We start from the raw sequence: 23,665 nt of genomic DNA, 5'->3' as shown, positions 1-23,665 counted from the left end.
ACAATTCCACAAATAACATTTATTTGAAAACTACATATGTAGATACTTTTTAGACTTTATCAGCTTAGAGTTTTCTTTACGCCTGAAGGAAAAGCCATTGTATATAATATGGTAATTAAGTACATTACTAATGCTATGGTAACTCGTGAATAACAAACAATACACAAATTGTATTAGCTTTTGATAAACTTATTAGAAACTTATTAGAAAATCTATTATATCAATATTATAGTTTTTACAACTTTATAAATACAATTAAAATAATTTTTAAACGCGAATGTATAGTGCAAAATGACATTAGTCAGTGAAAGATGTTATTGTAGGTTATGTTGTCTATATTTAGTTAAAATGTAATTAGTAACTTAAATTTGTTGTTATAGTGGTTTTAAACCAAACATGACAACATCACCCACCAGGACCAAGCAGAAATTATCTTTACGGAAACGTCTATTCGTGAAAAAATCTCCCAAAGTTGGCTGCTATGTAGATACAGATTCCAATGACGAATTAAGTCAATCAGCTTCACGCCCTATGTCTCCTGCAGATCCTTTTATAGCCCAAAGCGCACATAATTCTGAAACGAGCATTGACAATCTCCATAGTCGTTCTAATTATAATAAAGAGGCTGTGAATGATACAAATCAGGCGGGTCAACAGAATTACTATGATGAGGATGGTAACTCTAAATGCTGCAAGACATTCTTTAGAAGATCTCGACCTAAGAGCTTAGTAGAAGGCCACAATAGTTCTAAGGAAGACTCAAACTCTAGACCTAGTAGTCCAATAAATAATTCCAGCAATAGCTTAAGTGATCAAACAGTTTCGCAAACTAAAAGTGATGAAATTCCAAAAGTTACTGTAAATTTTCCAAAAAGTGATGAAACTAAAAAGTATTTTGAGCATTCAGGTTCATTTGAAGGCATTAAACCGAAGTCTAAATTATTTGTTAAGAGGCTTTCAGCTGATCATTTGATTTCCAATGAATCTAAACCATTATACCGTTCATCATCACCTGAAAGCGACAGAAGCAGTTCTTTAGATCGTAAAAGAAGGTATGTCAATGCTTACTGTAAATATATAAAACTGCCTAGCTTTTAATATAAAATATGTGTATATGCATTAATGAAACAATATTGTTCATTAATATTTAAAAATATATCTAAAACTATGAAATAAGAAAAAATATATATTAAATCTATGTACTGTTAGTATAATTATTGCTTTATTGGTAACATTAAGAGTACACAAAATAATAAAATAGAGATTTATTCTTAATGAAAAATGAATGAGGAATACTAGAGTCTATAATTTACAAGATACAATAATGATAATAAATAGTAATGCTACAATTTCATTTAATTAAATGGTTACATTGATATTGAAAAGTGACTATTACATTTCTTGCCAATTTTTCTCAGTCAAACTAACCAGTGAGCCATTGGTAGCTTTAGATTCATAACATTTTTCGAGTGTTACTCAGGTCTATGGATCTAAAACAAGATTTTTTAGAAAAGTAATAAAAAATTGTTAAACTGTCTCTTAAAAACTGTCCTCTCCTCTTGAGATTGAGTGGTTTTCAAGAAGATTAAAAGTTATCATTTAAAATTTCTTTATATTTTCTAAAATTTGTATCCTTCATAAATCATAATGCCAAGTGATATCTATTTTATTAAAAAAAAATAGACTTTAAAGATAATTAAATGGTGTTGGTCCCGTTTTTTGTTAATGTGTTGTCCATATTTGTGCCTTGCAATGCCTAGGACCAAGTCAACAATTACTCGATCAGCTTCTCGGGCAGGGAGCACAGATAGCTTGGCTCGTAACTCCTTGCTTGCTGCACAGGTGCTGCGTCTTATTCCTACTCAGGAGGCACGCCAAAGGTATTGCTATAAGTGAATAACATAATAATTCTAGTTAAATTATAAAATAAAAATTCTTAATAATTATACTGAATGTTTAAAGAAATCTAAGTTAATTATTGGATTTTTTTCTAACATTTTTGATTGCTTTTAGTTTTACTGCTTACTTAACTATTATAATATGAAATTGTAATAATATCTATTAACTATTTGTAGCTATACAGTCTATTATTTTTACTTAACATTGAAATAATACTCTTTTAAAAGTTAATTGTGCCTATTTCTTCTATTAATATAATTAATGTTTGAAATAATAAAAATTTTAGAAATTATTTATATGGAAGATTAGCATCACACTCTTTACTTGGAGCAGCGGAGTTGGAACATGTTTTTCCTGATCGTGAGGTTAAAATTTTTGTTGGCACATGGAATATGAATGGTCAAGCACCACCTAAGTAAGTAAAGAATATAAAAAAAACTTTATCCTATATCCCGCATGTAGCAGAGTAGGTATAGAGAGCCTAGGAATGAAAATATTAATAAATAATAATTAATTCTCCCGAATCAGAACCGAATCCACAATCTGCCACGCTCACGGTGGACGTCAGTTAATGTTTATTTGTGTATTTACGACATACCTACCATTACGATAGTGCTAAATATAATTTATTTTAAATTTTATTTAAATATTCTTTATTTATAGGGAACTAGCAGATTTTATATTTCCAAATGAAGTGAAACATGTACCGGATATATTTGCAATTGGAACCCAAGAGTCGTATTCGGAACGAACCGAATGGGAAATAACTATACAGGAAGTGTTGGGGCCATCACATCTGTTACTGCATTCATATTATTTAGGTAAGAAAATTTTCAGATCACACCACCAAATTTTGCATTGTTACCAAAACAAGGAAAATTTAAATATTATATAATTCATTTTCCCTAGTGGGAAAATTTAAAGTATATAAATAATAATGTATGCTGTAAATTGTTTGTAACCAGAGATAAGCAGAAAATAGTAGATCTTTTTACATAATGATCTCATTTTAAATGAATTGATATGTATGGCACAGTGTCAGGATTATGGTATAACATGTGGTTATATAATTGAGATTACCATCTAAGCTTAGCGTTTGTTAAATAATTCTCTGTGCATACAAAAACCAACATTATAAAATCGTTTATTCATTATTACATCCTGGACTTCTAACCGCATTTTATATTGTTTTCTCAGTATTTAGTATTAGTAAATAAAAATGCCTATATGCCAACTATAATATTGGATGGTTAAACAATATACTTATGTTAATAAGAATTTGGCGTAAATGGGGACTTGGGGAGCGTCATAGTTATTTTTATACTATTTATTTAGAGACATTGTGTCTAACAGAAAGAAATCCTAATTATTTAAATTTAAGTGATTCTTATAACGGAGTCTGCGGGAACTTAAAAAAATAAATAAATATTTTTTTAACATTTTTAAAGTATTATTCCACACTTAACAAAGAAAAATGCTTATTAAGAGAACGTATAAAAAGTAGAACGTAATGGGATTTGAGAATTAATAAGTAAATAAATAAATTTCAGGTACAATACACTTAACGATATTCATACGGAGAGATCTAATATGGTTCTGCTCGCTGCCAGAAGACGCGAGTCTGTCCGTCCGTCCGGGCACGGCGTTCAGGACGAAAGGCGCTGTGGCCATATCTTTTGCCCTTTTCGGATCAACGTTCCTGTTCGTCACCGCCCACCTGACCGCTCATCAGGAGAAAGTGAAAGAGAGATTGTCAGATATAAAGAGGATCATACGGTCCATTGATTTACCGAAGAATTTGCCGTGTCGACATAGGAGTAAAGGTATGCAAGTACTTTTTTTTGATTTTAGTTATATAAAGGCTCTAATAACTAGAATATATACTATATAACTATAAAATAAATCAATTGATTTTCACTATTATTTATTGTAATTTATTGTTAAATATTTTATATAACTATTTTATTTTCTTCTCAATTAAATATAATAAATAAGTGGATGTAGGCTTAAACTAATGATAACGTTTTGATAAGCCACATACATTCCTTTGTTCAACGTCTTTTGTGCGTAATTCAATGGCGTAGCACAAATACTAGTTGGGAATAATATATTTATATTTTTAAGACTAACATCAATCTAAATATATTTTTAACGTTTAAACTAGGGGCACCGTAGCGCAGTTGCACCGCGTGTGGACTGTAAGCGCAAAGGTTGTGGGATCGATTCCCAATCGGGGAAATAAATAATTTAATAATATCATTTTCTCGCTCTGATAACAAGACAGTTCCGCCACACCTAGGTTCTCTCTGCCTAAGTTATGAACCTAAAAAATGGTGGTACAAAAATGGTGTAAATTGGTATTTATGGATCCCAACGCCTCATTTGCTAAATCTTATTTACCTATATAATGATTTTTATAATTTTGTTTTGCAGATGTGACTAATAATTTCGACTATGTGTTCTGGTGTGGTGACTTAAATTTTAGACTCGGCGAGCCGAGAGCCGCCGTTTTGAGATGGATAGAACAAACAAAAGTAAATATTACTTAATAAAATACACCAAATTTGTACTGTAATTTCATATTTATATATATTTTTTCTAATTTATAATATCCAATATATTCTGAGGATATTCGAACTGCGTCTCGATGATGCATTTTCTAAATGTACATATTATTTTAATTAATACAAACATCTCGTCGTGGAGCTACGGCTCGATGGTAATGAAAGCGGAAAGTGTGCGTTCGTAATAGAGAAACAGGTACCTCAATACTAGGTTTCCAGGCTTCCTCTGCCTATTCAACGATGTGCGGGATATTGCGTGATGCTCAAAAACAATGATCATTCATCGAGTTTGATAATTCCATTCAACATGCTACTCAAAGATTGAGTAGAAACCGGGAAAGGATGAGAGGTTATACTCATCGCATCTTATTAAAAATTACATTTATTATTATAGATGCCAGTCGTGGAGCAGAGGCACAAATTGTAATTGTAAAAGCGACTGGTTGTGGGTTCGATCCCCACTCGAGGAAATGAAGATTTAGTTAAATTTATATTTCCATTTCTTCGTTCTGGTGTTGAGGCAAAGTGCGGCGTTGAGTCCCGTCACTCGACACGAAATCAAAGATTAGTCGGAAAGTGGGGAGCAGAGTGTCTTAATACTAGGTGCCCTCTGCCTACCTGATTTAATTTTTATTATGTTATTATTATTATAACTATCTCCCTTAGTTCCCACTCCCCCCACATTTACCCCATGGACTGCTCCACGCGGACCAATTGACCGCTGTTTTGGAAGACGGCGCCGCCTTTAGGGACTTCAGAGAAGCTCCAATCACATTCCCGCCTACTTATAAGGTTTGTATTGTTTTTTTTTGTTTGGAGAAGTCATTTTTTAATTCTTTTTATAAATTTTTGGGGTATTGGGGCACAAAGTTCTCAAGTTTATAATTGTTAGAGATGTTGGGTTTTTAGGTAATAGAACTCAACGCAAATCTTTATCTCGCTTATTACTATTAACTTATTATGTGAGACTTAAGTATTCATATTTATTTAGTTTTATACCTAGTTATTATTCAATTTACTTGTTGATCTACACAAGTAAAATAACGCTTTAATATGATAGTAATTCTTTTAAAGGATAAGTTTATTTTAAACTAGTGTTCTGCTCGCGCCTTCGCCCGCTTGAACTACATAATTATTAATTTACTAATTTGCATTATTTTCATCTATATTGAAAAATAAGTCTCAGCCAATTCAATAATATAGTTATGTTTAACAATTTGATCGTATAAGATTATTTAAAATGGTGTAATTTTATTTATAAACCAATTGAAATAAACACTAAATATTAAGGGAAGAGAAGCTTGCTGAAATACAATGGTGAAAACTAAAATTTAATCGGTTCTGAAATTAGCGTGAACAAACAATGTTATTAAAAGTATAGATTTTTAGTGTATGTATAAGCTTGCAAAAATAATTACAACGTCATATACGTATGTGTACAACGCTACAATGTGTTAATTCTTTCTAACTATATTTTATCTTTAATATATTTCAGTATGATCCCGGTAGTCAACAGTTCGATACGTCCAGCAAACAGCGCGCCCCCGCGTACACTGACCGCATTCTCTTTAAAGCTAAGTCTACGGGAGCCAATTCGTCGTCAGCTTTTTCAGGTGATAATTGTTTATTACTTTATTATGCAATATAATTATTTTATGTGTTTAAATAAAATTTAAAGAGATATATAATAAAAGGAAAAATCCTTTTATTTTAGTATTTATTTGATGTGTTTAAAACTATTATTTTTGCATACAACTTATATATTATACTACCTACATTTCATTATTTTCTTCCCGACTAAAACAATGCGCAATCGTTCAGAAAACCCAACATCTGAGCGGCCACTACTCGTCGACCGTACTATACATGCTTCTGTTCTTAGTACAGTAATCTATTTGTATTATTAATACATATATTTTAATTATAGGTCTCCGTCGTATAAGCAGCATTCCCGTCCCGTCCGGTCTCAAATGCATTGCATACAATTCAGTACAATCTGTTGTTACAAGTGACCATAAACCAGTATGGGCACTTTTCTCCGCCGCTCTGAGGCCCGGTACTGATATGTGAGTGTTTTTTTATTATTATTATATGGCGGGCCTGGAAATAAAGTGAGGCATTTTATTTTCAACTTTATACTGTATCCCGCATATAGCAGTGTAGGCGTAGGGAACCCAGTGTTGAGACACTCTGTTCTGAACTTTCCGTCGTTCGAGGCCATTGCATAATTCCTTGATGTAGTAGATAAAGTGCGGCGTTGAGTTCCGCTTCTCAACACCAGAATTAGATAGGAAAGTGGGGAAGGGATGTGTCTTAATACTAGGTTCCCTCTGCCTACCCTGCTAAAAAAATCTAATCGATTATTTTAAAAATATATTGATTTATATACTCATACCAAGAAATTATACAATTTCGTTCTTATTATAATGTGTGTTAAATGGATTCCAAAAATGTTCTTTTACACATTAATATACAGATAAGTTATTCTCATAATTATTAATAAACTATAATTAATTTCAGCGTTCCACTAGCAGCTGGTTTGTTCAACCGAGAAGTTTATTTAGAAGGTATAAAGCGCAGGCGAGCGCTTCTCGACCACGCGCCCGGTACGTCCGCCATTTGCAATATACAATAGTACATTGGTACATTGTGTATTATAGATGTTATTTTAAAATATTTATTTTATTTATGTATTGTATTTATTATTGAGAAAAAAAATATAATAAGATTTGAATATTTTTAATTATTTAATTGTTTTTAAATTAATTGTGTCTTTTTGTAAAATTTGTTTTTTGAATATAAAAATCCGTCGGACGACTATATTCGTTTGCTATTATTTGAAAAACAATTTTTATTAGTTTCTATAAAAAAAACAGCTTATACATAAATGAATATGTTATACTTGTCTATTGATATATTTTTATTGTTTAATTATTATTTACCAAAGAATATTATTTTGTTATAATTTATTTACATACATTATTTATTACGTATGTATACTTAACTAAATGTATACTTTTACATTTTATTAATAGTACAATAATGTTATTCACATTTATATAAGGAAAATTTATAAAAATCTAGTCAATATACTTTGAAACTGTCAGTATTCATTTAATTATCTATTTTTTATAGTAAACCAGTAGTTTTAAAATAAAATTATTTAATTATATATAGTTTGACGTTTGTGCCAATAATAATCATTCGTGACTCATGTCTTGTAAATTTTGTCAAACTTCAAACGAAATTTCATTAAAATATTTAAATAATTGCGTTGTAAAGACATTTTAAATCTAATAATGGTCATTTACAAGGGGCCAATATCATCTTGCACAGGCTACAGCCTATTAAATTAACTGCGGTACTTTAACTATTAATAATAGATAAGAATAATTATAATATTTTTTTCTTACAATTTTATATAGTTTTTTTTTTACTCTCACGCGAAAAATAAACATGCGTTGTTTGCAATCAATAAAATGAAAATTCATAAATGAAATTTAATAATAAAAGTAAATAATTATAGACGAAATCATTTTTTATATTAGGTTTTTCTTGGCTTATATTAGATGAAAGAGATAAAACGCGGCGTTGAGTTCTGCAACACAAAATGAAATGTCTCGAAAATGCCGAATGTGGCGGAACAGTGTCTTAACAGTTTCTCTGCCTCTACTCTGTCAATGTTTAACTAAAATGAAATAAAGTATGAGCTATATTTTAACGTATTAATGACAATTATAAGAAACTTTTACATAAACAAATTGTTAATTATTTCTTTTTATTATTAATATTATATCACAATTTATTATTTTTTTAAGAAAATGCAGATAATTAAATCGGCACCAAGTATTTGTTACGTTCCTTAATATAATTCCTAAAAATAGGTTGTATTCAGAATACTAGTATTTTTTTAGATCTAAATATTTATGTAATTTATTGTCGATTAGTGTTTCGCTTTAAGTATGCAAGACTATGTAAGTTTGTTATTAGCTTCGCTTTTTTCTATTTGCAAATTTTTTATAGAAGTCATCTTGAAGTCTTAAGGCCGTACACATGATAAATTATAAAAGAAATATTTGAAAGTGTTTAGATATCTTTATTTTTTGTATGTCATCCTATTTTAGATGTTTTAAATGTTTGCTACAATAGAGCTGACTGTGGGTTCACACACACGCAATGTGTCGAACAATCTCGATAAGACAGAATGTGGGGAGCGGAGTGTCTTAACAGTAGATTCTCTCCGCCCATCCTGCTATGTGCTATTTTTTAGCTATGTCCCACAGCTAATATATTTCATTAATATATTTCAAATGGTATCAAGTTATAAACTTGTTGTTTTGTAGAAAACGACCAATAAGCAAAGCTTAATTTTATTTTGTTACTTTATTCATTGTTTCATTTTTTTTTATTAATAAAATATAGTATTTTGATTGCAAATCAAAATAGTGCTAAATTAATTATATAAACTGTTGTATTTAATCGTTTAACATTTTTATTTTTTTAACTCAATCAAATTTTAATGTGAGATTAATTATGAAATAGAATTGAATAGTCCTCTATTCAATTATAATGACGAGTGTACAGTAGAAAAGGAACTTTTTGATTCTTGTTAAAGTGAACCTTTGTTATTTATGTCAAACAAAAATCTTGATACTTACCTTAATTGGTAGAACTTTAAAATTTCGGCCTTACTATAAAAAGATCAAATGTTGTAAACATTTTCAATTTTAATCTGTGATGGATCTTGAAGATGGAATAAATCTCTTAATTGTTACTTTTTAAACAAGAACTTGAGATGTTTGATTAAATTACGGCAAATAAGCTTTGTAAAGGCTAAGATTTTATTTGTATTATACATTATGTATAATATAAATACAACTAACTATTGATTAACTTATGATTGTCTATCTTTATAATAAAATAAGTAATAAGTTTTTAACAATGAGAGGTATTTAAATAATAAAAGGTAATTGAAATTTAGGAATTGAATCAAGATATTTATTTATATCGTAATAATTCTATATTTCTTTTAAAAAGTAATGAAATAAGTGTTTCGCGTTAGTCACAACCCATTCTAGTCTTTGTCCCATTCCATAATTTAGGATAAAGCTTAAAAATATTTTATTATATTTGCTTAATAGAAATATATTAGCATCTGTGGTTATAAAACGAAAGTTTTTTAGATAAAAATGTATTTTTATCTGTTTATAATTTAAAAAATTGTTTTCTCAAATGAATCCTGTTTGCTATTCATTATATGTGATGGCATTAAATAAATAGACAAGAATAATAAAAATACTTATGGTACATTTCATTAGTTCTACAAATAGTTATTAGGTTGTTTATTTATTAATAATATTTATGTAGTAAACAATTCGATTCTCACTCGAGGTGATGGAATATTTATTTAAATTTCCATTTCCATTTATTCTCTCTGGTGTTGAGGCAAAGCACGGCGTTGAGTTCCGCCACTCAATGCGCAGTGCCTCCAGAATTCGGCGGAAAGTGGGGAACGGAGTGTCATAACACTAGGTTCCCTCTGCCTGCTTCTTATATATATATTGTATCTGTTATATTAATGGTTTCACACTGTTTACTTTCATTATAATGTAATTAGTGTAAGTAATGTTTCTTATACCATTTAATGTCTCACTCACTCGGACACAAAATACTTAATAATCTTTTAATTTCTTTAGAGGTTATTAAAAATCCTGTCAATTCTAATGAGAAATTTAAATGTAATTGTGACTGTACTTTATAGTTGATGATAAAACATGTATATTATATTGATCGATACAAATTTGAAATGCACTACATTAGGTATATTGTAATCTTTTCACCTATATATTGAAAATCTCTTTTTTAATGTTAAAATAAACTATTTTATTATATTTGCTAAACATTATTTTCACATATAGAAATATTTAATAGAAAGAAATTAACCACAATCTCTTGTCAATTGGTCATGTCTAGTAGAAACATTTGAATAAGTCCACAATAAAATTAATAGTCATAATAGTATTTACATTATATTCAAGAACGACATAAATTACATCTTGCTATACATACTTAAACTGACTGACAAAGTGTTCTTTCACTTTTTGTTTTTTTTTCCTATATGGAATTATACGCCTAAACTATATTCAAATTGATAATATTATAATGAAATCAATTTGTCTTCCATAATATGTAGATAACTGTAAGACCTTATCATTTCATAATATGTCATGATGGAACAAAACAACTTCAAAGTTTCATTGGTTAGATTTCTGTTATTTTAATTTTTGTTTTATATTTTCCATATAAAAATAAATATATTATATAACAGTTTTGTTTTAAAAGTAGTGTATAATTTTTGAATATAGTATGAACTCTTACTTTCGCTAACTACTAAAATGATTTTAAATTAAACATGAAAGAACTGTGTAAAAACTCATATGACAGTGATATTGTATTATTTTCACCAACTAAAAAGTTGTACTGCATTATAAGAAAAAGAAAGTGTAATGACTACATATATTTTAGAGAATATTTCAACAAAGACAGGTTAATGTTGTCTTGTGCCTTTTGTGTGCAACATTATGAACTGCTGTGAACTGTATCATATAAGTAGGTTTAATTATAAACCAAAACTTTTTTTGAAAAGTAGTGATGTTGACTTAAATATTTCAGGAAAAAAGTTTGTTTTACAGTTTTAGTGCTTTCTTCTCTGATACACATTTTCCAATCCATATTCAAATTTTCATTGTTTTTTTTTTACTATTTTGGGAAATTTACGATTTTGAATAGTATATTACATTTGACGTTTCATTATTATTATTAGAAATGTACTGAATTGATCCATGTAAAGCGGTTTTTTCAATACGTTTGTTTGAACATTGTTTATCTTGGCTTGCGTCTTGCATCGCTTTGTCCAATTAAAATTTGCACATGTAGCATATATTTGTATAGTTTCAATGTAGTCAATTGTTTAATATATTTAGTATTAATTCGTCTCTGTGAAATGCTTTTTTGATGTTATCTTACAAAATTACTTAAGTATTTTTATCTTTACTGAGTTAATATTCAATATTGCTTAACAGAGAGTAGGTCTATGGGTAGAACTGAATTTTACAATAAAATAGATATTAAAATAGCTTAGCTCAAAATGGAAATATTATATTAAGTACATACAGTGATATATACAGTTGTGTAAAGGTCCACGTGACACCATAATTTGCTAGTCCATGTTTAAAATAAAATTTATCTATTCTGTATGAAGTGTAATGCTAAATATACTTAATATTTCTCGCTATGTTTTTTCTTTTATTCTGCATATTTATCCCTTAACATACCTATTTTAAAGTTTTAACAGTTATTTTCATTGATATTAAGAATTAAACAAAGTAATATTTCGAAAAGTCAACTTTTTTTAAATTTTGATAATTTTGTGGAAACTATATACCTCAATATTTATTTAAAAAATACAGATTTTACTGTTTGAAAAACAGTGCACAGTGCAATGCAAAATGAAGTGCTCTACTTAAATTTATTAGTTTCATGTAAATTGTTCTAAAAGTTTGAGAAACTGACATTTTTATAGATTTAATGTATTTCGGAAAATATCATACCGGTAAAGGGTGAATTCAAAGGTATTTTTTTAATTTCCATCTATTTCCCACGTATATTATGGTAGATAGAGTCCAATGTTAAGATACTTCTTATTCCATTTTCCGCTCAAATAGCGTTTTGAATAGCGGAACTAAACGCCGCGGTCTATTATTTAAGGGTATTAAAACACAAATAAATAAAATAAAAATTCTATTTTTATTATTTTCACATATTGTTATAATGCCATTCTACACATGCTTTGCCTTTAACACCATTTATTTCGACGTTGCTCCATCTTTCATAGAACTTCGCTTCTCTATCTTTGCCGATGTAAAATATGTCTTCATCGAAGACTTGTACGCGAACTGCGTATGAATTGCCTCCTGAAATACGTAAATAATTTTAAAATTGCAAAAAATAATTCAAAACCTATAGCCTGCCTAAAGGCCAGTCGTGGCGCAGGAGTAGACGTATGGTCGTGGGTTCGATCCCGGAAATAAAATACTTAATGCTTTTATTTCTTCCATCTGGTGTCGTTGCACCCGTTGAGTTCCGCCACTCAACGAGCAATGCCTCTAAAATTCAGTGGAAAATGGAGAACGGAGTGTCTTAACACTTGTTTCCCTCTGCCTTACCTGCTGCGTGCGTCAAAACACTTAGTAGTGTCAGTCACACTCAGTAGTTTTAGTACACTATGTTCTCCTATGACATTAATTTAAAAAAAAATGTGATAACGATTATCCGATATTATCTATCTAAGAAATATTATATAAGTAGTTTACCTGCTCTAAAAACAAATCCGTAGTCTTTTGGAAGTATTTGATTTTCCCCGTGTTGATAGAGCTGAAAGTCCGAAGAGTCAACAACTACAACACTTTGGTCAGCCTTACGACATAAGTATCCGATTGTGAGACTGAAATATTTTAGAAAAAACTTAGATACCTTAATTATTATGAAATTTAAAATGTTAATATACCTGCCATTTTTTTAGTTTCAGGCTTATCCTACATAGAGCCGGGTAGACAGAGGGAGCCTAGTGTTAGGACACTCCGCTGCCCACAATCCGCCATATTTTATGGGCTTTTTTTATTATTATATTAATAGAAACTTACTGTGACATTACAGCAGGTTGAGACACACTTCCAACAGCCATGCAATCTCCATTTTCAAGGAAAATAAAATGATACACATAGCGATGAAAATTACGCCATTCCCGAAACGGACCTGAAATAAAAAATATGACAATACATAGGAAGTTCTTTTTTTTAAAGAACCAAGACATAATATAAATTTAGAAAATTAAGTATAATAGGTGCAAGGATCCAACCATGTGACAGTAAACGCGACAGGTTCTGGGTTCAATTTCCACTCGAGCAAATGAAATCTATATATATAAAATCGAAAGGTCACTCACTCATCACGAAATCTAAGAAACTACAAGTGCTAGGAATCTCAAATTTTGCATAGGCGTTACTTATAGGACGTAGGTGCTCGCTAAGACGGGAATTTGCAATATTCGACTTCTAAGGGGTTGTTTTTGGGGTCGAAAGTTTGTATGAAACTTCTTTACTACAAACGCTAGGAGTCTCAAATTTTGCATAGACGTCACTAGGACGTACTTAGTCATGGAGACAGAAATTAATAATAACATAGCTCACGTGGGTGTAACCGCGAGCGGGCTGCTAGTATTTAATATTTTCATTTCTTCTAAAAAAAAAAAGAAAAAGTACAATACCAAAGCTACGATCTCTGACGCACGGCATGTTTAGCTCGTAGGGTTTGCCGTCAATAGTAACTCTGCCGGTTATGGAGCCCATCTGTTCATAGTGTGTTTGATGTAATCTAAAAAATATATATTATATTGATATTAATGTACTTTTTCTGTATAAGTAATTACTTAACAGAAAAATGTAGTGTCAAAGTCCTCCGTACTCCTTTTTTCACTCATTTTGGAAATATTGCATTTGGACGATATCCGTGTTAAATCTATCAAGAACGAAAATTTACTTTTAAACGTATCTTTCTCTTCATTTGTGATAACGTCGATAACCACTCTAACTTTTATCCATACTTACAATCCATATATCAAAATCATGATTGAATGGTTTGTAAAAATATTAACTTCATTATTAATTTCATTGATATTGTTTACATATAATTGATATCGCCGTTAACAATTACGGAAATTCTGGAGACATTGCGTGTGAGTGGCAGAACACAACGCCGCGTTTTGACTCGTTACTAGAGGGAAGAAATTAATAGATATAATAAATACTTTATTTCCTCCAGTGAGAATCGAACTCACAACATGTCTGCTTTACAGTCGCACGCTCCTGCCCTTGCGACTAGCCTTTAATTACGGCCTGGAATTAAGAAAATTAAAATAATATTTTTTTAAAATTATAGTAGGTATAATTCACAATATTAAAGCATAACTTTAACCTAATAATTAAAAATTTAAAAAATCACTACTTTTTAACCAAATTGAAGTAGTCCCTCGACCAAGGTTCCCTAGCCATGTCGTCCGCCACACTCAGAGGTGACATTTGTGTGTCGTATTCGAATTGCGGCCACTGGGCACTCCAAGTCAAATCAGCTGTTACTTTTATTATCCTATCGAGATTACTCCTTGACCTGAAAGAAATAAAAGATTTGAATGAACTTTTAAAGTTTTCCGCGATACTTTTCATCCAGTAAGTACTTATATTTTATAAAAATATATATTTAAAAAACATGACGCCGGAGCCAGAGCCATTAAGGCCATGGTATGGGCACAAGCGACAAAATGCGACAGGTTGTGGACTCCATTTCCACACGAGGAAACGCCTCCAAAATTCGGCAGAAAATGACTGGCGGAGTGTCTTAACACTAAGCTCCTACTACTGGCGGGATACAGCGTGAAGCTGAAAAAAAATTATAAAAATATAACTAACTTCATTTCTCCATTATATGACAACCTCCAAGCGCGCATTGGTATAACATTATTTATAGAAACACCCCCAACACTATAATCAGTATTTTCCTCATGTTTTTGCAAATATGTATCGGGAAGACTGGGCGAAAGAAAGAGGTCTTCTCCCTCCAGCTATATAAAATAACATAATTAGTTAATTCGTTATTAGGTAAAGATAACAAACAAAAATTATTGTAGTATAGTTAAGTAGATATAGAAAAACCCAAATTCCGCGGAAAGTGGATAACGGAAGTGTATTAGTCTTAATGGGATTACAGAGTATTAATACTAGGTTCCCAAATGCCCTCTGCCTACCCTCCTATGTGCGGGATATAGCACCCTGTTCCATAAGAACACTAGAAGAGCTAGTTTATACCTAGTAGCTACTTGACTTAATTAAATAAAGAAGAAACTGGAAATATTAAATATTTCATTTCCTCGAGTGGGAATCGAACCTGTCACGTTTACACAAACACTTTGTGCAACGCCACAACGGGCGTCCTGGTACTATGATCATTTTCTAATATCTCAATTGTAAATATCGTAATAAAATATCACTAAGCTAAGACTCTCTTATCTCTTTACTTTGCAGGTGTTTATGATAAAACCAAAACTATACCACCTTTAAATATAAAAAGGAATCGTATATACGATTTGGTCTCCTCGCCAGTCCACAAATTATAGCATCTCCACTTTCGGATAAGCCATTAAAGTAAACTCCATCAATAGACTGAAAAAATAACTTTGTTTTAAATGTTTTGATTAAATAAAAATAGATAATGTAGGTATATATACACATAATAAAATTGTCAATCTTCGCTGCCTGTCCATGCAAGAATTATCAGAAAATTTATTTTTAATTAAAAACAATTGTTTTTACAATTTTTGTCTGTTTGTCGCTTCGCCTGTGCGTTTGCACGCTAATCTCAGAAACCGCTTAACCGATTTAAATGCAGTTTTTACTATTGTACTATTGTATTGTACAAGGATAACTAATATTGTATAAGATAAGTTAATCTTTAATGTTTGTTTTATTGAAATCGGTTCATAAATAAAAAAAGTTACATTAATTTAAAATATTTATACAGGGTGAGTCATATTGAACTTTCCGATTTCAATAAGGTGTGTATTAAAAACAAAGCGACATGCAGTAAAAATTATTTTATTGTTTGAAAGCACATAACATGCAGTTTTAATTTAGTTGGTTTTAAAAATGATATCCTGTAAATGTCTACCTCCATTGACCACACACTGCTGAAGCCTTTCCCGGAAGTTGTCCATTACTCGTCGAGTCATATTCAGCGGAATAGCATTGATTTCTTCCGTGATTGCAGCCTTCAGTTCATCGATGGTTCGGGGACGATGCGTGTACACCTTTTCCTTCAGGTAACCCCAGAGAAAGAAATCGCAGGGGGTTAAATCAGGTGATCTCGGCGGCCACCCAACGTCACCTCGCAAAGAAATGAGATGACCGGGAAACATTTGTCGCAGGATTTCCATTGAACGCCTGGATGTATGGGCTGTAGCACCATCTTGTTGGAACCAGATGTTATCGTTGTCATGATTCTGCGTTAATTCCTCCAATTTCGGTTTCAGAAAAGTTTCAAGCATGTCGCAATACCGAGCAGAGGTAACTGTGACGACTTGACCATCTTCTTCAAAAAAATAGGGACCCCACACACCAAACTCTGCAATAGCGCACACACACTAAAACTGCATGTCATGGCGCGTCTAATGACACCATCCCCACCCTTCTACTCCTTCCCTTCTTCGTGCAACGTCCTTCCAAAACCGGAAAGTTCAATATGACTCACCCTGTATATTAAAAAACACTGTATATTCTTGGATAACCTACCTTTAAATGTCCTCCCAAATTATATTTTTCTTCTAATTTAGCGTTATGCTGTTGGATATAAATCGCTTCATCGGTTTTACACCATTCGATTGCTATAAACCTTTTAATGTGTGTCCATAGCTGAAATAAAAGCCGTATGTAGTGGGGTAGGCAGAAGCAGGAGCCTAGTGTTAGTGTTAAATATTTAATTTCTTCGAGTGGGAATCGAACCCACAGCTTATCGCTTTTACAGTCACAACTTTATGCCCTTGCGCCATGCAGGATAAAGCGTGAAGTTGTAAAAAAATATTTATATCTAATTTAAGAATATTTGTATTAAAGTAAACTTACCTTACGCAGATTAAAAAAGCTATACATAAATATAAACTTTATCCAGTAAGTTTTATTTCTCTGTTGATAAATTCCTAATATCGCAGGTTTATATTTTTTATTTAAAAATCTAAATGTAAGCACTAAACCTACAGATATTACTAAAGAAGTTATGCACGATAACATTTTAATATTTAAATAATAATAATAATAATGCGGTGACAACCGAAACCCGGCAAGTAAATACTGATTAAGTAAGGCAATTATATATTAAGTAAATATACACTTCGCAACTGTCGATATCTTATCTACTTAATTGATATTGGATTTGTTTTGTAACCGACTTAAGCTAAGTTTCATATTTTTAGTACAAATTTACTTTTAAATTTTTATTATCGCTTTATTAATATGCATACGTTATCCATATCTATGGCTGATATTTACAACAAGGGTTTTGAACTCTTGACAGACAGGTATTGTGATCTTATAAGTTTTTTTTTGCCATGACAGAGCGCAGAAATGAAAATATTAAATATTTAATTTCCTCGAGTGGGTATCAATCCACCAACCAGTCGCCTTTATAGACACACACTTTTACCCCTGCCCTCTGCTTTTAGGGACGAAATCTTAAAATACATAATCTTAATATAGAAATATTAATTGTTACTGAAGCATGTATTTCTGGTTAAACTTACCACATAAAATGTTATATACATAACTGCTCCTAATGTTAATAAGTTTTAATTAATACCTTAAGTTAATAAGTTAAAACTTTAGTTAATAAGTTTTAATTGCAATTACTTTATAATTAATAAATTAAATTTAAATTAGATTTTGGTTTCTTTTGAGTCTTCCGTTTCGTATCTAACTTAAATACCTATGAATTGAAGAATTAAATTAATAAAAAAAAAAACAAAAAAAAAGATCTTATCATTTTAATTATTATTATATATAAGGATATTACAAACGAACTGTAGAATCCATTACAATACAATTTTGAATTTTTAAAATCATATTAAATTTCAATTTCATTCGGCTGTGGCTAACAAGTGTTTGTGGACACACTCCTCTTTGTTAATGAGATGTGTCGTTTTGTTGACGAGCTGCATCAAAGTGTTCAAGTTGCTAGACCATTCATTGAGTCGGTCCGAAGCGTCCATGTTTAGTCTGTGAAATATTTACATTTGAATATAAATAATAATTATTAAACACTATAAGCTGACTGATGCTATACTATGTAATATATGCGAAGAAACAGAAATATAAATTTTAATATTTATTTCGTTTCCTCGAGTGGGGATTGAACCCACAACCAGTCGCGCTTGCAGTCACGATTTGTGCCCCTGCGCCACGACTGGCCTCGCCCTCTATTTTTGTACTTAAAAAATATTTCTTTATTTATTACTCTTTCTCCTGGTATTTAACCCTATAAAATGCACCCATAAGATTCCAACAGGACATATCTTAAAATAAGCTGTAGAACTAGAAGCTTTGTCTTGCCAAAGCTTACCAAGAACCAGAACTGGAGTGAGGCCATTGAAAATTGAGGTATGGTGAGGCAATGGCCGTTTCTCTTGACATCTCAAAGGCCTTCGACAGGGTTTGGCATGATAGCCTCTTAGGAAAGTTACCAGCATATGGCTTGCCCGATGACTTGTGTTCTTGGCTATCGGACTTCTTGAGGGACCGACCAATACGTGTAGTCGTGGATGGCTACTCGTCTGATATAATGGATGTAAATGCCGGTGTTCCTCAAGGGTCAGTGCTCTCTGCAACTCTATTCCTGCTCCATATAAATGATTTACTCATTCCTGGAATTCTTGGGTACGCAGATGACAGCACTGTTGTAGAGCGCTATATGGCTAAAGCAACTGCAAGTGGGCCTGAAATACAATCGCATAGGGATACTATGGTTGAGCGCCTTAATTTGAACCTCAAAGCAGTCTCCGATTGGGGAGATGCTAATTTGGTCAGATTTAATGCCACTAAGACCCAGGCGTGTCTGTTCACCGCGAAAAAAAGGCCATTGGAATTATCCCCCTCGTTTCGAGATGTATCGGTCCCGTTAAGCGACCACCTTGAACTTCTTGGCATTACTCTTTCATCGACTCTTAACTTTGGATCTTACATTGAGTCCAGAGCTCAGTTGGCTGCTAAGAAACTTGGCGTCCTCTCCAAGGTGAGACAGTACTTTACACCTCAACATCTTCTCACACTGTATAAAGCACAAGTTAGACCATGTATGGAGTACTGCTCTCATTTATGGGATGGTTCTGCCAAGTACCAATTACAGACCTTAGAGTCAGTTGAGAGACGAACCAGAATGCTAATCAATGACGGGACCCTTGTTGAAACTCAACTGCAGAGCCTTAGCCACCGGCGTAGGGTTGCATCTCTGTCTGTGTTTTAATGGATACACTTCGGAGAGTGTGCCCATGATTTACATAGCTTGGTTCCCCCAGCCCCTTTTTACCTCAGAACTTCCAGAAATACAGCTTTACGCCATCCATACACGTTAGAAATTCCTACCGAACGAAACGCTTTGAGGCTACATACGTTATCCGCACTGCGAGAGATTGGAACTCACTGCCGGCATCTGTATTTCTTGTGACATACAATGTGGGGGTTTTCAAAGAAAGGATGAATAGGTATCTTCTAGGCAAGCGTGCACCACCGTACACCGCATCAACGCTCACCAGACTTGATGTGGTCAAACGCAAGCCTATTCCATATAAAAAAAAAAAAAGAACAGAACCCACAACCGTCGCATTCACAGCTCACTATACCACAGACTTTACAATTTACCTGAAATGCACAACTCCCGCCGGCCGGTCGATCTTGGCCTTCACCACGCCGCCCACCACGAGCTGGCTGAGAGCGTCCTCCGTCTCCGTCACGGTAAGGCCGAGCAACTCGCTCATACGCTGTAGAGTGATGCGAGTGTAGTACATCGACATGATTCGAATGTTCTGGAATAATAAGGAAAATAAAAATACATATACGATTCCTGCGACACCCTACAAATTGATCCTGTTCTAGCGCTACGTAATCATGCACTTACGTGAAGTGTGTTTCAAGTGTATTATTGCAATGTTTTATGGAATTTAAAGTATGTAAGTTTATTGTATGTAATTGTAAATAAAAAAGAAACGCCAGAACACAAGTGTATTATCAAATTCACATACATCTACATCTTTACATACATCTTTTTTTGGCTTCACACTGTATCCTGAGGCATTGCAAGTTGAGATTTATCTTTACTTTCTGTAAAATAACATTTTAATAAGTTAAATATACTCTTACATGTTCTACAACTCTGTTTTTGAGATCATTCCAGCGTTCCTGCCCTTTTTCATCAGATGCATTAAAGTATGGAGTTTGCTTCAACATCTTCTCATATGTAGAACATAGGGTACTCCATCTTATGATCTCAGGGGTGATGAATAAACCTAATAGTTGCCTGTAAAAGTCAGAATAATGTTTATGCATATAACACAAGCTACAATTTATTATATTTAAACCAGCACAAAATGTGACTGTAAACAACAGATTTTGGGTTCGACTCGAGGAAATGAAATATTTCTATTTTTTCGTTCTGGTATCGAGACCAAACAAGGCGTTAAGTTCCACCTCTCGACACACAATGCCAGGATTCGACGAAACATTGGGAATGGAGTGTCTTAAAATTGGGTTCCGTCAGCCTACCCTACTGTGCGCAGGATACAGCATGAACCTAAAAAAAATAAAGCTATCTGCTATATCATTTCTCTCATGAGAAGTGTTGATGAAGTAATTAAATATTTATTGTCAGAAGCATAGATATATCATAGTATCAAGCTACAAAATGCAATGGTTGTAGATTCAATCTCCATTCAGCACATAATATCAGAAATTCTATTGGAAAGTAAAGACTTAAGAAAGTATTGATACTCTTCCATGTAATATGATTGTACATGTAATTTCCATGTAATTGCTTTTCTCCTTTAACAATAACAATATAACATTTTTTTTAAGTACATCTATTATGTTAAAAAAAAAACTTCACATACAATACATTTGTGAAGATAAAGAAAAAAAAGCTGTACACTATTGTAGTCATTTATCAAATTATTTTCTAAATAAAACCTTACTTGTATTCCGGCAATTTATCCAAATCTTTATCTTCATTCAGTCTGTGGGTGAGGTCTGCCTGTTCATTATCATATGGTGCCAGGATGAGGAAGACTACACTGCCGACGAGGGCATCAGCTCCTCCAAGCTGACCTAGAGCTCTAAAGTGACGGCAGACAGATAGATACTGGCCGTTGTGTTGGTCTACTGCTATCATTAATCTGTAAAATTTTTCTTTTAATTCCTGAAAAAATTGTTGTTTTGTTAACAAAAGTATGTTTTTATTATGTATTAATGTGTAACAGTATATATGTTTCTAGATAATAATTATTTAAAATAAATATTATGAAATTTGTACCAAGGATGTTATCATAATTGAATCTACATATACTATTGTGTATCTTAAATAAAAACAAACCATAATTATAGCCTAACTCAAAATAAAAGTTTCAAATTATTTTGAGAATGACTGGGTCTAAATAAGATTTTGTCTGGCTAACCCAACAGCCTTAGTAAGGAGAATGATGAGAAAAAAACTTTTCTTACTAGAAAAAAATAACATCCAATTGTTATTAAAATGTAAAAACTGTGTGATTTTACTAATTTAATTATAGATATAAGGCCAGCTGTTGTGCAGAGACACAAAGTGTGATGGTAAACATGACTGTTTGTGGATTTCGTTCCCTCCCACTCAAGGAAATGAATATATTTATTTAAATTTATATTTCCATTTCTTTGTTCCTCATGTTGAGGTAAAGTGCAGCATTGAGTTCCGCCACTCAACACAGAATGCCCCCAGAATTCAGTGGTAGTGTGGAATGGAGTGTCTTAACACTAGATTCCTCCTCCCCTGCTGTGTAAGGGATACAGCGTGAAGCTGATTTTTTAAAAATACATATATTTACACTGTATTCCTAGGGAACCTAATATTAAGATACTCCATTTCCCATTTTCTACTGAATCCAGGAATAAATATATTCTCAAAAATAAAATAACTGTAATTACTATTATCTGAAATTAACAGAAGAATTTTTAAATATTTTTTAATTTGAAACTTATGCAGATCCAAAAGTAAAACTTAGCATTTTTTGAATTTTCCAAAAATATTCATGAAAATACAAAGTTTGAATAAAAAAAATCCTACAAACCTTAAAATAGTAGTTACTTACTTGTGTATCATCTTCATCAAAGAATTTAGTATTTATTTTCTTGGATATAATTTGAGTTCTGATATAATCTTTAATGGCTAGACAAAGTCTCATTTGTTCCAAAATAAGTTCAACCTTTTCTCTTTTATCCATTGACCCATAGGTTTCAACTTGCAACTCTTGGATAATTTTTGCAGCTTCAGATACATTATCTTCTTGTTCTCGTATCTTGGCAAGAATGTGAGTGAGTCTTGCTCTTTCCACTTCAACATAAATCTTTCCTTCAGTAATAGATCTTAATGTTTCAATAAGTTTTATTTTAGTTTCTTTATCAGGAGTTTTATCAATGTAGGTACAGCACTCTTGCACCATTTTTACTACGGCTTGCTTGAGTTGCGATCTACAAATAAAGACATGCATTGTAACAATGTAATAAATACAATTTGTGATCGATTTAGAGTTAGCTTACCTTCTCTTAGAAAGGAGAACAATATGGTCATTGAGGGCTGTCCAATTTTTTGCCTCATAGCATATTTGAACAATAGTTACAAGGATCCTAGCTGTTGAAGCCATATCTGCACCCTAAATATATATGAATAAATTTGAGTAAATCTTAAGATTATTAGGGTAATGTTTTAAATGATTTAAAATAACAGCAATTACTGTTATATGTATAACATAATAACTTACAGTTCTAGTTTGTTTTTCTAAAGCTAATAACTGGTCGATCGCTTCTTGAACTTTACCACTAGCCGCCCATGACTTCCACAATGGGATCTTCTCATCACAAGTAGCACTGTAGTCCACCTGACAAAGAAGTGTATTTATGAATATGTAGTATAGTATTTCATAAAATTGTGTAGCAGTATATATAATTTAAAACTTACCTCCATTTTAATAATTTTGCCGCTCGCATCCAAACTTCCTATATCACCGTTTGTGGTCATCTTGCTGTCTGAAAATACAATAATAATTCAACTCAATAATAAAAAAGATAAAGATCAAATGTTTGAATGAATTAAATATTGTATTTACGTTTTTAATATTCCGTTATCGCTATTTATGTGTAAGTACGGTATAAACAATTCACAAATTAAAAAATGTGTAATTGGTGTAAATGCAAGATCACTGTAATTGACAATTTACAGCATTGGCAATGGCAACTGTCAAGTCATCAAGTGAAGTGAAATTGTTTTAGACAGATAAAATATTATTATATTGGTAATGAGCAAACAGA

General features: G+C 31.9%; 3 protein-coding genes across 4 annotated transcripts; 1 reads left to right on the top strand and 2 right to left on the bottom strand.

The window, feature by feature from the left end:
* Positions 1–293: 293 nt before the first annotated feature.
* LOC146531357 (inositol polyphosphate 5-phosphatase E-like) lies at positions 294–11,757 on the top strand. 2 transcript variants are annotated; one of them, XM_085198045.1, is made up of 10 exons: positions 294–1,052; positions 1,761–1,880; positions 2,186–2,314; positions 2,563–2,720; positions 3,450–3,722; positions 4,333–4,433; positions 5,130–5,255; positions 5,959–6,076; positions 6,391–6,529; positions 6,984–11,757. In XM_085198045.1, the coding sequence occupies exons 1-10, from the start codon at positions 397–399 to the stop codon at positions 7,096–7,098; spliced, it is 1,935 nt and encodes a 644-aa protein (XP_085054171.1). In that variant the 5' UTR covers positions 294–396; the 3' UTR covers positions 7,099–11,757. The 2 variants fall into 2 exon arrangements, with proteins under 2 accessions (XP_085054171.1, XP_085054172.1); XM_085198046.1 differs by lacking the exon at positions 1,761–1,880.
* Positions 11,758–12,250: 493 nt separating this feature from the next.
* LOC146531356 (uncharacterized) lies at positions 12,251–17,439 on the bottom strand. Its single transcript, XM_085198779.1, has 9 exons — positions 17,192–17,439; positions 16,862–16,981; positions 15,629–15,736; positions 14,987–15,138; positions 14,526–14,687; positions 13,789–13,895; positions 13,166–13,277; positions 12,836–12,966; positions 12,251–12,436 (listed from the first exon to the last, which is right to left on the bottom strand). Exons 1-9 carry the CDS (start codon positions 17,354–17,356, stop codon positions 12,279–12,281), a joined length of 1,215 nt encoding a protein of 404 aa, XP_085054905.1. The 5' UTR covers positions 17,357–17,439; the 3' UTR covers positions 12,251–12,278.
* Positions 17,440–18,090: 651 nt separating this feature from the next.
* On the bottom strand, positions 18,091–23,606 carry Rpn5 (regulatory particle non-ATPase 5). Its single transcript, XM_085198778.1, has 9 exons — positions 23,464–23,606; positions 23,316–23,383; positions 23,119–23,235; positions 22,898–23,010; positions 22,450–22,828; positions 21,301–21,524; positions 20,474–20,630; positions 19,976–20,139; positions 18,091–18,337 (listed from the first exon to the last, which is right to left on the bottom strand). The coding sequence occupies exons 2-9, from the start codon at positions 23,373–23,375 to the stop codon at positions 18,199–18,201; spliced, it is 1,353 nt and encodes a 450-aa protein (XP_085054904.1). The 5' UTR covers positions 23,376–23,383; positions 23,464–23,606; the 3' UTR covers positions 18,091–18,198.
* Between the last annotated feature and the right edge of the window lie 59 nt (positions 23,607–23,665).

The sequence above is a fragment of the Heliconius melpomene genome, chromosome 15, assembly GCF_056956725.1.
Source record: "Heliconius melpomene rosina isolate 202511_hmr_F chromosome 15, ASM5695672v1, whole genome shotgun sequence".
NCBI lineage: Eukaryota > Metazoa > Arthropoda > Insecta > Lepidoptera > Nymphalidae > Heliconius > Heliconius melpomene.
This window is presented reverse-complemented; position numbering and strand designations above follow the sequence as displayed.

What these genes read in the sequence shown, in the direction of transcription:
- LOC146531357 (XM_085198045.1), top strand. Translation starts at nt 397, where the DNA reads ATGACAACATCACCCACCAGGACCAAGCAGAAATTATCTTTACGGAAA. An exon ending in GATGGATAGAACAAACAAAA is followed by an intron (nt 4,434 to 5,129) that starts GTAAATATTACT and finishes TATCTCCCTTAG; the next exon opens with TTCCCACTCCCCCCACATTT. An exon ending in CATTCCCGCCTACTTATAAG is followed by an intron (nt 5,256 to 5,958) that starts GTTTGTATTGTT and finishes AATATATTTCAG; the next exon opens with TATGATCCCGGTAGTCAACA.
- LOC146531356 (XM_085198779.1), bottom strand. Translation starts at nt 17,356, where the DNA reads ATGTTATCGTGCATAACTTCTTTAGTAATATCTGTAGGTTTAGTGCTT. An exon ending in TCATATAATGGAGAAATGAA is followed by an intron (nt 14,688 to 14,986) that starts GTTAGTTATATT and finishes TATTTCTTTCAG; the next exon opens with GTCAAGGAGTAATCTCGATA. An exon ending in TACTTCAATTTGGTTAAAAA is followed by an intron (nt 13,896 to 14,525) that starts GTAGTGATTTTT and finishes TATATTTTTTAG; the next exon opens with ATTACATCAAACACACTATG.
- Rpn5 (XM_085198778.1), bottom strand. Translation starts at nt 23,375, where the DNA reads ATGACCACAAACGGTGATATAGGAAGTTTGGATGCGAGCGGCAAAATT. An exon ending in TAGAAAAACAAACTAGAACT is followed by an intron (nt 23,011 to 23,118) that starts GTAAGTTATTAT and finishes ATATATATTTAG; the next exon opens with GGTGCAGATATGGCTTCAAC. An exon ending in GTTCTCCTTTCTAAGAGAAG is followed by an intron (nt 22,829 to 22,897) that starts GTAAGCTAACTC and finishes CTTTATTTGTAG; the next exon opens with ATCGCAACTCAAGCAAGCCG.